We start from the raw sequence: 18000 nt of genomic DNA, 5'->3' as shown, positions 1-18000 counted from the left end.
AGTGCTAGGTAGATCCAGGCATGGTGGCACACGCCTTTAATCTCAGCAGCTTTCAGCAAAGGTAACTAATGCTCATATTTTTATGAACCACACTAATTAGGCCAACAATTTCCCAGAATTGTTTGCCTCAGAAGGCAGGCAGGCAGGCAGATCTCCATGAGTTCAAGCCCAGCCTAGTCTACATAGTGACACAAGCTATAAGGAAACCCTATCTCAAAAAGACCTAAAAAAAAAAAAAAAAAAAAAAGTGCTAGGTATGGTGGTACATGCTTCTTGTCCCATTGCTGGAGAAACAGAAAGCAGGATCCTTGGAGCTCACTGGCCAGCAAGTCTAGCCTAATTGGTGAACTCCAGATCAACAAGAGACCCTGTTTCAAAAAGGGTGAACAGTGTTGCTGAGGATGTCACCCAAGCTTGTCCCCTGGCCTCCACACACACATGCACTGGCATCCCCACCCCCACACAAGACCACATTTCATTGGCTTCATGGTCACTTTTCCTTGAGCTTCTGAGCAGAACTGTGTTTTGTCCACAGTGCACATCAACAAAGGTGTATAATCGAAGAACAGAGTCCTGTGTCTCTTATCTATTATATAAGAGTTTTCATGCAGAAATTGGAAATTCAAGCCATCAGTGAAGTATCTTTTTTCATTTTGACATGTCTTTAGGAGGAAGAAATTGTTGACTGGTGGAGTAAATTTTATGCTTCCTCGGGGGAACATGAAAAATGTGGACAATATATTCAGAAAGGCTATTCCAAACTCAAGGTACCTGAATCTATGGTGTTGCGGGTGGGGAAAAGTTGGTCCCCATATGTATAAGGCCCTGGGTCTAAAAGCCCTGGGTTTAAAAGGTACCATGGTGGGTGCTGATGGAGAGGGACCAGGAGTGCCTCTGGTCTCCTGGAGAACCCTCTTGCAACAGGCTTGGCTTTGCCAAGTCCCAGGGCTTGAGGAAAGCTGCTAAGTTATGGTTGCATGACTGCCACTTTGGGGCTTGGGGGCATCTGGCAGAAGGCTGGGAATGGGTTGGTACCACACGAATTAGGCCAACAATTATCCAAAATTGTTTGGCTCAAGGGGAGCCAGAAGTCATAGTGCACTTTGCAGAACAACACAAGATGTCAGCGTGTTCACTCTATCCCAAACAGGAATCCGTTTTGCTAAGTGAAAAGTTGATTCTGTTACATGTATGCCTTGTGAAATCACAACCGTGGCACATGTGCAGGAGGAAGCCACAGAGCTAAGGAGAGCTGACTGTCCTTACCTCTCTGCTAGTGATTTCTTTTTTCTAGTTCTCCCTTCAGTTGCTAAATCTGTCAGTGGCTCAAGTTAAAAATAAATGCCAAAGTAGTCAGGGTGATGTTTAGGAGAAAAGTATAATTAAATGAGAAATATCTAGTTATGAAAATAATTTCCCCATTAAAGTGAAAAAAACCTATGTCCTTGATTATTAATGCTGAGATAGATTGATGCAGCTTCAGAAACACCAGCACGTAAAGAAATCTTGTAGAAAAATGATCATACTGGATGAGCTCACACTCTTCCCTCCCTCCCTCTCTCCCTCCCTCTCTTCCTCCCTCCCACTCATCTTTCCTTCTCTAGTCTAACTTTTTTATTGAGGTGTAATTTGTATGCCATAAAGTGATCGTTCCAACAAGTTTTGATAATTGTGCACACCTGTGTAAACCTACAGCCAGTTGAAGACCATTCCCATACACAGAAAGCTCCTTTAACCCTTTCAAGCCCATTCCCCACAACCTGTATCCCTCCTGTGGACAGCTGACCTGATTTCTATCATGATGGGCTGGGTTTTCCCAATTAGACTCGTACAGTGTTTATTTCTGTATCTGGCTTCTTCGGCCCCACACTCCACTTTTGAGTCTCAGCATGTTGCTGTTTGTATTGGTAATTTGTCTCTTCTTGCTGAGTACTGTTGCATCAGCCTGGGTTCAGGGGATCAGGTTCACGCTGTCTCACCTCCATCCATCCATCCCCCTTTTCTCTTCCTCCCTCTCTGCTGTCCACAATTTGAGTCCTCCTGCAACTATGGACATCATGAACCACATGAGCATATTTTTCTTTCTCTTTGGTAAATACATAAAAATGTCATTTTTGGATTGTAGGACAGGTGGATATTTAACTTGATAAAAATTTTTTTTAATTTAAAAAAAACCTCAGCAGTTTCCCAAGTCCCAGTGTTCTGTCACATCCTTGAGCTTATTTGCTACTCAGTCTTATTGATTTGAGACTCCACTTGTGTTTTAATGAGACACTGAGAGTCCGTTGATGGTTTTCAGATCTATGACTGTGAACTAGAAGATGTAGCTGACTTTGAGGGCCTGACAGATTTCTCTGACACTTTCAAGTTGTACCGAGGCAAGTCGGATGAAAACGAAGATCCGTCTGTGGTAGGAGAGTTTAAAGTGAGTAAAATGTGTGTTTGCCCTGTTTAAAATCCATCTTCATTTCTTTTAGGGGTCTTGGATAAAGGAGAGCTGGCATTTGGAGCCAGAGCCATGTCCTCTGCCCTGTGAAGGAAGTAGAGGTTGTTCACAAGGAAAGGGCAAAGGTCAATCCAGAGTGCTCCTTCCCCTGTTCCCCCAGCTACTCTTGAATCTTCAGAGTCAAATCTCTCCACGATATGGTTCCCCACACAGGGTTTTAGCAGAATCACTATGACAAGTTCCCAGGCCACGATCCAAAGTTCCCAGGCGATGATCGTCACCACCTTTCTCCTCCCAGCCAGTCCATCCTCTCTGCAACCAAATCCGATCCCGAGTCTGAATGGCTTAAACACATTGCTTGCATTTCCACAGGATCAAGTCTCAACTCCTTCCGAAGCTGAGCTGGCCTTTCATAAGCCATGAGTCCCTCCCGCCCAGGAGAACCTCTCCCAAGTCACAAACACACCTTGTCCTCTCTCTGTGCAGAGCCTTGGGCCAGGCTGCTCTTCCTGCCCTGGATGCCCTTCATTTCCTCTCTGTGGTCTGACAAAGCCCTACTCATGGTCTAAGCCAGCTCGAATGTCACAGTGTTTGTCAAGAGTTCCCTGCTTGCTTCGGGCAGCATGACTCACCCACACTCTGGGCTCCCACAGGTCTGGGTTCACTACACTGTGAAGCCGTGGTTCACATCCTATCAGGTTTGGCTGCTGCCTCTCCTGCCAAACACACTTAGCAGAGTCATGGCAGATAACCCTGCTTCTTCCTAGTCCTTTGCCAGTAGCAGACATGGCTAATGGATCAGGGAATTATACCTGACACAGGGTCTCAAATCCTCCTCATCCCAGCCTCCCACCAAGCCATCAACAGGGCACGAAAGTCAAGCTAACCAAACGTCTCATACCACACTCAATTTTTTGAGTTTTGGGCCCTTAATACCTGGTACTCAGCGAGTGCTTACTTCATGGTGCATTCCTAAATACAGATAGCTAGGACAAAGGCCCGCACAGTCTAGCCCCAACTTCGATGTTTTTCCTTAAGCTCTTTGCAGAGTAGAGTATGTATCCTCTCTAGCAGAGACCCGAGGCTGGGTGTACATTTTCCTGGGAGTGGGACCAGGCATACACAGGACTGAAACAGAGGAAGGGAAGCCCCCTCAGTGTTCCACAGGGCTTATTTCTGTCTCCAGAATAAGTGCATCTCTGCACCCCTTATTGCCTTCGCCTCCCCTTCCACTGATCAGTCACCTCCACCTCCACCTCCAGCCTAGGCTGTTGCCCCTTCCCTGTTCTGCTCTCTTCTGAAATGATGACTAGAATCATTTCACATTCCCTACTGGATTCACACATTGTTTCTTTTACAAACACAACCTTGCATCCCCCAACCACATGGCATAAAGGATGCCCCAAGTGCTCTGAAGAAGAGTGCACTGCCCAAGAGTCCATCTCTCTCTCTCCCTCTCTCTCAGGGCTCCTTCCGTATCTACCCCTTGTCCGATGACCCCAGTGTGCCGGCCCCTCCCAGGCAGTTTCGGGAATTGCCTGACAGCGTCCCACAGGAATGCACGGTTAGGATTTACATTGTTCGAGGCTTACAGCTCCAGCCCCAGGACAACAATGGCCTGGTAAGAGTTTGGGTGTGGGGCCTTCTCCTGTAGCAGGATAATTACAGTCATCAGCCATGGTAATTGTCACCTTCTTTCTTGATGAGCATCTGTTATCTCGCTAGGGGAAAGATACTCTATCAAAACAGTGTATGCAGGAGGACTGTCCCCATGGGGATTTACCTTAGAGCTTGCAGGGACTTAGGGCTCCCTAGTTCATCCTTCTCATATTACAGATATGACCCAGGACACAGTTTGCTCCCGTCACAGGGCCAGAGAAAGCAGAACCAGATCACACCCCACTCCACCCCCTGCCCCATCTCTTCACCCACACATCTGCTCTGAAGGCATGCTGGCCCCCTGCCACCGAAAGGGGAACCTTGCTCAGAGCTCATCTTAAGCCTGCGGGTGCCACCTTGGCCACCTTGTCATTAGTAGGGAGTGGGTATAGAAGCAAGCCAAGTCTATCCCAGAAATTGACTTCAGTTTGCACCCTATGATGACATAACATCTCATCTGTCTTATCCCCCACAGTGTGATCCTTACATAAAAATAACACTGGGCAAAAAAGTAATTGAAGACCGAGACAACTACATTCCCAATACGCTCAATCCGGTTTTCGGCAGGTAATGTACAGTTCCAACTATTCATTTCTTTACAAAATATGTACTAAAGACACAGCAAATGCCATGCCCTGTTCCAAGCCCTGAAACTAAGGTCATGACCTAGGCAAATGCTCTTGTCAGGGAAATGGGTAGTAAGTAGGTAAATGCACAAGCAGAAGGACTTCAAGCCGTGGAAACTGCCATAAAGAAAAAAGTCGCAAGATGGACTTTTCTGAAACTAGATCTGCCGAGTCCTTGGGGACTGGAAGGATGGGGCAAGGCCCCAGAGTGGAATATGCTTGTGGAGTGTGCATAAGGGGGAGACTCGGTGGAAGGACTTAGCTGTCGTGAAATGCTGTTCTCGCTTCTGGAAGCTATCTGGGGCTCTGTGGACTGGAATATGTTAGTTTGATCCTTGAGATCCAGAGGGTATATTACATAGGTGAGGGCAGAAAGTGACAGGGATGAGTGTTCAGCTCCATTCATCTTTGGCTCCCAAAGATCCTTGAAGTACCATTGTTTCCTTCATGGTTGCAACATTGGCTTGTTTCTGTTCTCTCTCTCTCTCTCTCTCTCTCTCTCTCTCTCTCTCTATCTATCTATCTATCTATCTTGCATTCTCATTTTTTTCACTTTTGTGTACATATGTGTGCATGTAGAGGTCAGAGGACAACTTGCAAGAGTTGGTTCTCTCCTTCCACCATGTGGACACTGGGGATCTGCATGTCAGGCTTGAGGAAACTTTATCCACTGAACCACCTCGCCAACCTGTTATATGCATCTTATCAGAGCTGTCTCAAGCAACCAAAACCAAACAATTGTTAAATAAGACTGGCATTTTTCAGCTATGAGTTTCTTCTTCTTTTTTTTTTGTCTTTTTGAGACAGGGTCTCACTGTAGTCCTAGCTGACCTGAACTCACTATGTAGACCAGGCTGGCCTTAAACTCAAAATGATCGCCTGCCTCTGCCTCCCGAGTGCTGGGATTAAAGGCATGTGCCACCACGCCCAGCTGAGTTTCTTCTATATTTAACAGCTGAGTTAATATTTGCTGAGCAATTAGGGTGCACAGGTCCTCTGATCAGCCATTTATATAAAACATTTCAAAAATCTCACAAAGCTCTGACAAGAAAAGAAACTGAGACCCAGAGAGAATTCACACCTAACACACTCTGATCATAGGCAGAGGCTGGATTCGAACCTATGTCAGCATCCATATGTCTTCCATACTGCACTCTGCCCTGCTGAGATTAAGTTTTCTTGTGTCAGACTCATTAGTTGAACAGCCCAGCATAACAGGTGAGGACACAGGGCCCCGTAGCTCTGTCAACAAGCTGTAAGGCAAATGATAGAGCCGATTTTGGGAGAAATCCCAGACCCCTAATCCCAGGCATTCCATGTGCCCTTGGTATTGCATCTTGTTCATAACAAAGCTACCAACTATAGAAAAATGTTCTTTGTACAAAATATTTGGGCAGGGGTTAGGGAGGTGGCTCAATGGGTAAAGTTCTTCCTGTGCAAGCATGAGGACCTGAGTTCGAATCCCTAGAAGGCAGAACTAACTCCCAAAACTTGTCCTCTGACCTGCTTGCCTTCACATATCACACACACACACACACACACACACACACACACACACACACACACACATGTGTACACATTCCATTTAGGGAAGTGGGGAAGTAGTGTTATCTTCCCAGAACCTTGCCCTATAGATCTGTTAGTTTTTGCCTTTATGCATATCTCTCTCTCTCTCTCTCTCTCTCTCTCTCTCTCTCTCCCTCTTCTGTCTCTGTCTTTCTCTCTCATGTGTGCTTTCACATTTACACATTCACACACATCTTAGTCATTCAGTTTTAGGTTCAAATATACCATCCTCGAGGCCAATAACACACAAGCACAGAAGACCACCCACTTGGCCCCCCGACATATGTGCATACACGGACATGCATGCACACATACATAAACACACCTGCACATGCACACCCTTTATCCTGCACACCCAGAGGCCACGTGTCAGGGAGGAGAAGTAATCCTCTGGCACAGCAATATGATCATTTTCCTTTTCTTCCACTGATCCAGCCCCAAGGTCTAGACAGGAAAAGGCAAGCAGGGCAGGAAGGAGGGCTCTGTGTGAGGGAGACTGGGAAGCAGGCAGAGGCAGCTTTGAAGGCAGAAAGGCGGTCCTGTCTGAATTGCTTGTCTTAAAGGTGCCAAGCACAAGCTTAATTAAGTGGCAGGAAAAGTCTTGCTTAGAGCCACCCTGGGAGGAAGTGATGCTGTCAGGCTCTGCTTGGCCAGTAGGTGGGGGAGGGGGGAAGCGTACACAGAGTTTGCTCATCCTCCAGGGTAGAGTCAAGGAGCCTCAAGTGGCTCCATCTTACGAAGTGGCTTTCTTCTCAGCAGAAGCTCCAAGACAGGGACTTAAGGAAAATTCTACATTTCAGATGTGTTCTGAGTATTTCATATCTTGGCATTCTCTAGATCACATTCCACAGAATGTCAGGGTCTCTTAACAAATTTGGGCTGGCCAATGGTTTAGCAGGTAAAAATGCCTTCTACAGGAGCCTGATGGCCTGTTTGAGACACAGGAGGTTGTTCACAGTTTTTCCTTCAACAAAATTGAGCACTTGAGGAGCTGGAGCGATGGCTCAGCAGTTAAGAGCACTGGCTGCTCTTGTAGAAGAACTGGGTTCAATTCTCAGCACCCACATGGTGATTAACAACTATCTGTAACTCCAGTTCCAGAGGAATCTGATGCTTTCTTCTGTCCTCTGTGGGCATTGTAAGACATGGGTGCACTTACATACATGAAGGCAATACACTCATACACACAAAATAAAAATAATAAATAAAATTTTAATTGCACACTTGGAATGAGAGGGACACCTCTGAGGACACTGCGAATAGAGGTGAAGCCTTGCCACAGTCTGTGGCGGAGCCAGGAGGTCTGGCAGGACTCCTGCATGGCACGTTATCCAGGGTGTTCTAGTTAGGTTTCCATTGCTGTAATAAAACCCTCTGACCAAAACCAACTTGAGGAGGAGAGTTTTGCATCTTATTCTTCCAAATGACAATTTATCACCAGAGGAAGTCAAAGCAAGACTACAGACCAAGAAGGAATGCTGCTTACTGACTTGCTCTCCTGACCTCTGCTTAGTTTGCTTTCTTATACAGCCCAGAGGTGGTACCACCATTGTGGCCTGGGCTCTCCTACATTACTCAACAGCAATCAAGAAAATACCTCACAGACATGGCTGTAGACCAGTCCAATAGAGGAAATTCCCAAGTTGAGGTTCCTTTTCCCAGGTGTGTCAGTTTAACAACTGAAACTCTCCAGCACACAGGGTCACCCACCCCATCCTTCTGAGGAGTGGGCCAACTTGTTGCATGGGACTGGGGTCTCTAATAAGCAGAGGAAGGAATTCAATGGGCTACATAAGTAGTTGAAAATAAGGGTTCTTGTGCCTTATTCATCTCCCTGGGGTGAGGAAGGAGGTGCCTCAGGTGATAGACAGGTGCTAATACTAAAGTTAATAATATTATAATATTTGATTATTATTATCATTATTATACTAAGTTTTGATCAATATACTTTTGCCAAATACTTCTACACATTTCTTCATTTGACTCAGAACAACACAGGTGATATGTGTTATCATTTTACAGATCAGAAAACTGATCACAGAGAGGCTGTGTAAGTGACCTACCATATTGGAAGGATTTGAATATTGGTATTCAATCTATGCTTTTCTCCTGAGCAAGCATGCATTCTCTCGTTGTTTTCTTACTAATGTTTACGGTTTATCCAGTCTCCCCACTTACCCCAGATTCCTCCCACAGCATAGCCACCACTTGGGGATTCTTTGCCCGAGTCCTGGTTTCTGTGAGCAGTCCAGCTGGCTCCTGGTCATTCTTCTGTTTTGTTTTGTTTTATTATTTTTACTTTATGTATATAAGTGTATTGCCTACATGTGTCTAAGTGCACCCGTGTCATGCAATGCCTGTGGAAGTTAGAGGGAGGTGTTGAATCCCCTGGAACTGGGGTTACAGGTAGTTGTTAGCCACTATGTGGGTGCTGGGAATTGAACCTGGGACCTTTGTAAGAGCAGTCAGTGCTTTTAACCACAAAGCCATCTTTCCAGCCTGGCTCCTGGTCATTCTAATTGTGTATTTCTTTATTTAGAATGTATGAACTGAGCTGCTACTTGCCTCAAGAAAAAGACCTGAAAATCTCTGTCTATGACTACGACACCTTCACCCGGGATGAGAAAGTGGGAGAAACAATCATCGACTTGGAGAACCGCTTCCTTTCTCGGTTTGGGTCCCACTGTGGTATTCCTGAGCAGTACTGTATGTAAGTTGCTTGGCCATGAATGGGGAGAGGGGTAGCCTGCTGCCCCTGAAGTTAACACATGGGAAGGCTTTGGGGCTGTACCTCCCTTGGTGCCTTGTTTCATTGACATGGCTCCTCAGTCTGTCAAGTGCCATTTATGAAGACCGGATTGTCTGAGGGAGAACCAGGGCTACCACACGACCTCATTCATGTTGTAATTTGTGTGAACTTGTGACTGCTGCAGCAACACACTGTCCTGACATGAGGGTTAGTGCTCAGAGAACCAGTCCCTTCTATTGTTCTTTGGCTCCCTCTAGGAACTGAGGCTAGACATGTGTCATGACAGAAATTCTCTAGCCCTTGGAAACAGTTGATTATCAACTCCCTTCCCTCAAGGCCTGATGGATTTGGGGATGCTAGGCATTCCCTGCCTGCTAACCAGTGACTCTTCAGTATCTAATGAGACAGAGCATGCCATTTCTGGTTAATGAATCTCCCTCTATGACTACGGTGATCTCAGGCTCCTCATTTTCACTGAGGAGGAAACTGAATGCAAAAAGTAAATAAAAAAGATGAATTTCCTGAAGCCCAAATCATACATGGGTTTTAGGTCTCTGAAATAGATGCCCAGGCAATAAATGCATAGCACATGTCCCTCCCCAATTAGATAGAAGTTCCTGGAAGCATGTGAGCATGCGTGGAACTCTATGCACCTGTGGGCCCCCAGTAACTTCAGGACATGTTCACAGTTCTGGAGTAAATACCTGGCGAGATCAGCTGAGACCAACACAGCTGCTTCACAATGTAGCCAGATTCAAAGGCTTCCCACCCCCAATCCTTTCCGAAGATGGAAACAGAATCAGATACGGAGGACGAGACTACAGTTTGGATGAATTTGGTGAGCACAAAACTGTGGATTTTAAGCACAGCATAATAACCCATTTCTGTATCTGTTTGGGGCTGGGGGATGATCTGAATCAGTATCCTGATGATTCTATGAGACTGCACACTATACTACCAGACTCTACCTGAACAAGAAACACAGTAGAGTTTTCCTGCCTCATCAAATGTCAAAGTGGATGCATTTTCTTGTCTGTCTTATTTCACTTGCCCTTCTTAGGGCATCGGTGTTTGAACTTTAAAGTTCTAATAATTAATCAACTTCCTTGTGATACATAATTAGCTCAGAAATACTCAGATAGCAGTGCAATTAAATCTTTTCCAAATTAACGCCATTAAATTGCAGTCCTTCCCTGAGAAGACTCGGGGATGCTGGGAGTGGTGCAGACAGCCTGCTCCATTCCCATCTGGCTCATCTGGCTCAGGTCCAAGCTTGGGGTCTTGCTCCTTCCCAGGTGGGCATTCATAATCTCTCTCTCTCTCTCTCTCTCTCTCTCTCTCTCTCACACACACACACACACACACACACACACACACACACGGCTAGCCACATTGTAACAGAAATGGAGATAAATAAGCTTACCATATATAGGATGCTTCTGTAGTTGGAGGGTAGGATTCCTAAAGAGGACTGTGGTGGCCTTCAAAGATGCTGGGAAAAGCTGAGTGAGGACATGTGGGAATGAAAGTACTTCTGGATCTTCTTTCTTCTTTTATCTATTTATTAATTTTATTGGTCTTTCTGAGACAGGGTCTCCTGTATCCCCAGCTAGCCTAAAACTCGCTATGTAGACCAGGCTGGCCTTGATCTTACAGAGCTCTGCCTGCCTCTGCCTCCCAAGTATTGGGATTAAAGGCGTATGCCACTATGCCTGGCTTCAACCTGATTCTTGACATTGTAAGAAACTCAGTTCTATCTTCTCCATTTTAAAGAGGATGAAATCAATCTCAAGGCGTGATTAGATGTTTAAGAGCTATGCTACTGTTAATGTATGTTATGTGTGAAAAGTAATTGAGAATAAAATGGAAAACATCACTGTCTAGTGGTTAAAGGTGTCCCCAAATTATCAAGACTCCCCAAAAGCTGTATTAATTGTGGGGATTATTCCAGTCACTTCAGAATCTAACAAGTAAAAGCAGCCATTTTATTGTGATGACAGTTTGGGAGGTCAGGAATTCAGAAGAGTCTCAGCTGGTGGGTGCTGACTACAGAGGCTCACACATGTGGCTGATATTTCTTGCCTATTGTCTTCGGGGCTGATGGCCAGAACACCTTCATAGGTCTTTCTGGCAGGGCAGTCTCTGAGTACACAGGCTCCTTAGAGGGAAAGTAGTATCCCTCAGAAGAGGGTGTCCCAAGAGAACCAGGCAGGCACTTCCCAGCCTTTGGTGCCCAGCCTCGGGGATCACACGGCCTCCCTTCTCCATTCTGTCAGGTTTTGCTTTACCTCAGTATTCAAAGGGAAAGACACAGAACCCACATCTTTCTGAGAGAAATGTCTGAGAATTTTGAGATCATGCTTTTAGAATGCCACAGTGATACCAGTTGCTGTAACAGATGAATTTCCGATTCTCAGAGGCTTAGCACATCTGTTTATTTTTAATGAATTTAAAATAGGCATTTCTGAGCTGGGCATGTGGCATATATGCCTTTAGTCCCAGCACCCGGGAGGCTGAGGCAGGTGGATCTCTGTGGGTTCAAGGCTAACCTGGTCTACTTCCAGGCTAGCTGGGGCTACAGAGAGACCTTGTCTCAAAAAGACAAAAAAAAAAAAAGGCATTTCTACAGAGGGACAGAGGGGATGACCTTCCATCCATCATGGACTGAGAAACTTTTCCTCTTCTAGCTCTGCTCTTCTTCAGCACAGGCATCTAGGTTTTTAATCTTCCTCCAACCAGAAGAGGAAGGCACATGGTGGAGGGCTGGGTCCAGAGGTGATGCATATCCTATTTCTACCCATGCTATCTTCTAGTTGAACTTGGTCACACAGGCATATTTGACTAGCTGCAAGGGAAGCTGGGAAACAAGCTGGCTGTGAACCTGTGCTGCAAAAGTAAATACCTGCTCACCCATTCCAGTGTAGTCTGGTCCCTCTGCTACTGGCAGTCCACAAGTTGGGTATGATCCTGGGCAGGAAAGGGCCCATGGTCAAGGGCTGCTTCTATTCACAAGTCCTTCACAACTCAAAGTGTATGCGCTGGCAATGCCAATCCATGTTTGCAGTTTGGGGTGATGTGCTGCAAGCAGTTTGGGGGCTTCTGGCTGAATTGTTCCTGAACGCCCACCACTGTTTCAATGTCACTTTCCATTCTAGAAGCCAATAAAATCCTGCACCAGCACCTTGGAGACCCTGAAGAACGTCTTGCCCTCCACATCCTCAGGACACAGGGGCTGGTCCCTGAGCATGTGGAAACAAGGACTTTGCACAGCACCTTCCAGCCCAACATTTCCCAGGTGAAAAGGAAGACCTGTGCTTTGAAGACCCACCATCCACTCCTTAAACACAGTGGCAACTGCTGACAGATAGGCCTCTTGAATCATGTCTGAGTAATTTTAGCTACATAGAACCAAAAAGGAAACTCAAATTAGCTTCATCCTAAAAGGACCTTATTGCAAAGATTTGCAGGGAACTCATTAAATATTGACAAAAGATTATCTATGATTCAGAACAAACTTAAGTCAGGGTCTCCCTGTGCCTTTGTCTCTGTTTCTCTTTCTAGGTCTATAATGTAATCTTTCCCCTTGCTGGTATCATCTTCCTATGAGTCTGAGTATTGCAGATAGTTCCTGGGTGCTTCTGTGTCATATTGCAACCTCTTATATTCAAGTATCAGTTGCCCCAGTGAGACTCAGTTGTTTACCAATGGACAACCCAGCTGTAACCAGGAGCCCAGAGCCTAGGAAAGTGACTAGTCTTGGCCTGACTTTGAGAAAGAGGTCCCACATAGGTCTGAAGAGTCAAGGAAACCGGGCCAGAGTGCACAAAGTGGCAGGTCACAGGGATGGTTACACACGATGGGGACAGGTCAACTCCCAGAAAATGGGGAGCAGTCTCCAGAGTAGCAAAGTAAGACATGGCTAATGACAAACTAATCTCTGTAGAATCTTGTTAGAGTGAACATTTCCAGGCTGTGTCTTCAAAGAGTTGAGTCCCCTAGGGCCAGGAGTATGAATTTTTTTAAATATTTTATTATTTTTATTTTATGTATATGAGTGCATTGCCTGCATGTATGTAAGTGTAGCCATGTTGTACAGTGCCCACAGAGGTCAGAAGAGGGTGTTGGATCCTCTGGAACTGTAGTTACAGACTGTTGTTAGCCACCATGTGGGTGCTGGAAATTGAACCCTCATCCTCTGCAAAAGTGTCCAGTGCTCCTAAATGCTGAGCCATCTCTCCAACCCATGTCTTGCTTTTATCCTGTGCTACATTTCCGTTTCATCCTGTTCTTAGTCTTCTTCCTTCAACCCCTAAACCTATCCTTCCTCCTCTCTTTCCTCCTGTTGAATGTAGATGGAATCTGGAGAACTACAAAATGAGGGAAGTTTCTCTCTAGGAATGTACCAGCCTGCCTTTGCTTCTGCCTGCAGCATTAGAGCCAGACTGTGGCTAGGTCTTAGGAGCCACCTAGATGCCTAATGACCTGTGGTATGCTTGATGTATGGTAGAGCCCTGAGCCTAGAGATTAGCTAGAAAAGAATCAGGATCATAGTAAAATATATCACTCTTCAAGGGCTCAGGTAATTCATTTTGACCACAGTACATTAGGAAGCCAATCCAATGGTTTCCTTGGCAACCTTCTCAAAGACCAGTCTGTGTTTGTCTGAAGGCAGATTCCACAGAATATCCAAAAATAGTTTGGAGACTATAAATTGATTTCAATGGTTGGATACAGTTTATTACTGGCATTCATAACCTGTCTGGAAGAATATTGCATTCAAGCAGATGGACTCAGTCCATAGCAATCAGAGAGGAGAGCAGGGCCTCACCAAGATGGCAGCACAGGGGTTGGTCAGGCCCTCCCTCTGCCCCTCCACCCTGAGCCCGCTCTGGGGAGGTGACATAGAATCCTCACTCTTTGGAAACAGTGATATGCTTGTCATTGTTTGGGTGTCTCTTTTCACAGACCAAATTGTAAGTTTTTCTTTTGCAAAGTGAATTGTCATTTTTGTTAACTCTATTTCTTTTAAATCTTGAAGTAAGTAGAAAATCTCTTGAGACTAGGACTGGTAGTAAGTAATGTGCTAATGTGATGAGGGGTGGTTGGCAACATGACAGCTGTTAAGAGGGTGAAGGAGTCAAGCTTAAGTCTGAGAAAGAGCGAGAGAGACAGAGGCAGAGAGAGACAGAGAGAGACAGACAGCGAGAGAGACAGAGAGAGACAGAGACAGACAGAGACATAGAGACAGAGACAAAGAGACACAGAGAGACAGAGACAGAACCAGAGACAGACAGAGACAGAGAGAGACAGAGACAGAGAGATAGAAACAGAGACAGAGACAGAGAGAGACAGACAGAGAGAGAGACAGAGAGGGCAGTAGTGGTTGGGTTAGTGATGGGAAGCCCTCATTTTATTATCCAGAGCCATCTCTAACTGTGAGACAAACAGGCAAATGCAACTCTCTCACCCGTGTGTGAGAATGGGGAGTGGCCTAAATGGCAGTGCAGATTTAGGATTCCCCTTGCTTGTTCCTGTATTCCATGTATTGCCTTCCATATGGACTATAAAGTAGCAAGCCCAAAGAAAAAGTTTCCCTTAAGAAATGCGATGAAGGAACTGGTTTTATAGCTCAGTGATAGAGTGCTTGGTTAGCATGTGGGAAACCCTGGGTTCCATCCTCGGTACTGCCAAAAAAAAGGAAAATTGTGGTTTCTATTCCCATGGACAATTCTGACTTCCTTTCCTTTCATTTTTGTATTGTTTAGGGGAAACTTCAGATGTGGGTGGATGTTTTCCCCAAGAGTTTAGGACCACCAGGCCCTCCTTTCAACATCACTCCTCGGAAAGCCAAGAAGTAAGTAATCTTATGACCCTGCTTCCCTGTACCCCACTCAGGACTGAGGAAGAATACTTTCAAAACACCCCTCTTTCAGGTACTACCTACGAGTGATCATCTGGAACACCAAGGACGTCATCTTGGATGAGAAGAGCATCACTGGAGAGGACATGAGTGACATCTACGTCAAAGGGTGAGGACAGCATGCAGAATTCCACGAGCTCAAGGAATGGACAGACTCCCTCTTTATTAGCTGTCACTATTTTAGGTGCTGATTGCAGGATCCTTAGTTATCTGGAGCCATTTATTCACCGATATGATCTGCTTAGGGAGCCAGGAAAACAAAGCAGGAAAGGGACAGAGGAAGAAAGAGGAAGCTGTGTGGACAGTCACGGACAGCACTGTGAATGTTTCTTTGTTTCTCTTTTTAAAATATTTTTTCATCCTCTTTTAACAAAGATTTTCTTTAGCCTACTAGGTAGAGTTATTATCTCTAAGATGCTTAACCATGTACCTCATCCTTTTCCCCCCATGATACCTTGGAAACTAGCCTTAGAAACTCAGTAAAGCTTCCCAGGTTTCCTCTTCTATACATTTTATTGCCAACAGCCAGTAATCATGGAAAACAGGAAACACTTGACAGATTTTTTAAAAATAATGAATCCCATTGACATTTGCTGGGAGTCTGTATCCAGTATGCAAAATGTCATATTTAGTATTCTTTTACTTGTGTAATTCAGTGTCAGATAGTCCCTGTTGGTGTTAGTGTCTGCTATGCCTTGATCATAGACGCCATAGATGTTGAATGTGCACTGCACAGTGACTGAGCAGCCAAACTTTGAAGTCAAACTACTGTCGAGTCCTGGTGCTTTCCCTCACTAGCTGGGGAAACTTACTGTTCCTCTTCTGCACAATGGAGATAATGATAGTGCCTACTTCCTGGGGATATCCAGAAGATTCTATTACTCAAGGCAAATAAGGATAGGGCCTGGCAGCTGGCATGCACTATGGGTGTTAGCTGGAATTATTGCTATTCCACATGGACTGAGTTGCATCCTTGATATGTAAACGGTAAGACTTGTTGAAATGTAATATATTCATAAGTGAGAACAAAGTTTCACTTATGATCCCTAGTGGCCTTCAATCAAAAGTCAGTTAAAGACATAATGACTATCATTTAGGTGCACTGTAAACAGAGAACATTTCATCAAGTTCTTCATTATTATTTGTCATTTCAGGACTTCATTACCATTTCCCCAGGAAAACTAATCCCAGCTAATTATATTATGCAAATTTATTTGACTGTCATAAGCATTTTTTTTTCAAATCAAGGAAACAAACTCAAGTAATAATGGACTGAGAGAAATCTAATCAAAGAGTAAAGCTAACTTAAAGTACCATATAAAGTTTAGAATTGCAATTTAAATACTTGGACTGGAGCATAGCTCGTGGTAGAAGGCTTGCCTAGATTGAGAAGCTGGGATTTTATTGTTGGTTGATTGGTTGTTAGTTTGTTTTTTGAGATGGGATCTCATGTAGCCCAGGCAGACCTCAAACCCCTTATGTAGTCAAGGATGGCCTTGAACTTCCAATCTTCCTGTCTCCACCTCCCAAGTGCTGGGATTACAAGTGTAGTACAGTGCTGGGGCTTAAATTTAGTGCTTTGTTATACTAGACAAGAACTCTACCAACTGAGCTACATCCCCAGTCCCCGAGAATCTGGGTTTGATCTCCAGCACTATAGAGGGAAAAGGAGAAAGAGAGCAGGTAGCGGGGGCGGGGGTAGAGAAAGAGGGAGAGAGAGAAATGATGGTAAATAGTGCCTAACACTACACACGTGTGAGTGGTACATGCAAAGTGGCACATGCTTACACCCAAACACATGTAAAGTCTTTGCTTAATTAACTTGTCTTAAAACTAAAATAAGAAAAGACAAAGAAAGAGAAAGAGCTACAGAGAGTAAGAGGCCTTTGGTAGGATGACGGTGAAGCTTTAGAGTTGGGTCAATAGATGAAGTTACCATGGTTATAGCCAAGAGACTGTGAACTCACTGCAGTGTTAGTCAAAAAAGTTAACAGTCAAAAGGAATCTTGCTGGAGTAGAAAGTTATGGCGGAGCAGGGGAGTTGGGAGGTAGGAGTTAGGGGGGAATTTAGGTGGGTGGGAGTGGGTGGGTAGACTGGTATGTAAGTGTATGTTTCTTGGAGGCCAAGCCCAGTACATCCCAAGTACTAAACAAGCCTTCTACCACTGAGCTACACACCCCCAGCCTCAGAAAATTTTTAACTGGTTTATCTAGTCAGTTAATTGACTAGCAAAAAGGAGTATTCTAGTTGATTGATAATAATATCATGGCTAACAGTAGGACTTCATGTTAGCAAGTGGCATTAGTATTTCCATAGTCCTTTGTGGCAGAGTATCAGGTGCAGACTTTGGATTAGACCGATTTGGCAATATGACAATTCTGTCCGTTTCTGGCCACATGGTCTGCTGTAACTTCAAATATTGTCTCTGAAGCTCCATTTCCTCATGTGTAAAATGGAAATAGCTGCACAACTGTAGGAAGAATAAAATGGCACCCACTAAGTACCTAGTTTGTAGGTGACAATCAAGCCTGAGTTGAGGATTTGCTTCCCTCAGCCATGATCTCTCACTCTGTCTTCACATTCACCATATGCAGGGAAGGCAGGTGGGACCAGAAGATCCAGAAGCTTCACAGCCAGGCCTGCCCACTCTCTGCAGGTCCAGAAATCCGTACTTTCCAAAGCTCCCCGGGTGATCTAATGCAATCCTACAACTCTGCCAATCTAAAAATGTCAACTCCTAGTCCCAAACCAGAAGCAGACAGATGTGACAGCAACTTGCTTCTAGACACATTCATTCATTTCATAAACAGGCATTTCTCTCATGTCTGCTTGTGCCAGGCACAAACAAAAGGAAAAGTTCCCAACCTTACAAGTTAAGATGCCATTAGCAAGCCAGGCGTGGTGGTGCATGCCTTTAATCCCAGCATTTGGGGCAGAGGCAGGTGGATCTTTGTGAGTCTGAGGCCAGCCTGGTGTACATAGTTTCAGGCCAGCTGGGGCTACAGGGAGACCCTGTCTCAGAAAGACCAAAAA

General features: G+C 45.0%; 1 protein-coding gene across 3 annotated transcripts in view; it reads left to right on the top strand.

Annotated features, from left to right (window-relative positions):
* The window catches only part of Myof (myoferlin), a 189434-nt gene that overhangs the window by 160580 nt on the left and 10854 nt on the right, over positions 1 to 18000 (top strand). For all 3 annotated transcript variants that reach the window (XM_029554351.1, XM_029554350.1, XM_008849629.3), the window contains 9 exons: positions 669 to 767; positions 2300 to 2425; positions 3912 to 4067; positions 4581 to 4672; positions 8837 to 9007; positions 9736 to 9884; positions 12202 to 12341; positions 14812 to 14900; positions 14980 to 15075. In XM_029554351.1, coding sequence (XP_029410211.1) covers positions 669 to 767; positions 2300 to 2425; positions 3912 to 4067; positions 4581 to 4672; positions 8837 to 9007; positions 9736 to 9884; positions 12202 to 12341; positions 14812 to 14900; positions 14980 to 15075 — 1118 coding nt within the window. The remainder of the gene's footprint in view (positions 1 to 668; positions 768 to 2299; positions 2426 to 3911; positions 4068 to 4580; positions 4673 to 8836; positions 9008 to 9735; positions 9885 to 12201; positions 12342 to 14811; positions 14901 to 14979; positions 15076 to 18000) is intronic.

The sequence above is a fragment of the Nannospalax galili genome, unplaced genomic scaffold (assembly GCF_000622305.1).
Source record: "Nannospalax galili isolate Female #2095 unplaced genomic scaffold, S.galili_v1.0 scaffold384, whole genome shotgun sequence".
Classification (NCBI taxonomy): Eukaryota; Metazoa; Chordata; class Mammalia; order Rodentia; family Spalacidae; genus Nannospalax; species Nannospalax galili.
Note: the sequence above shows the minus strand (reverse complement) of the source record. Positions and strands in the feature narration are given on the sequence as shown.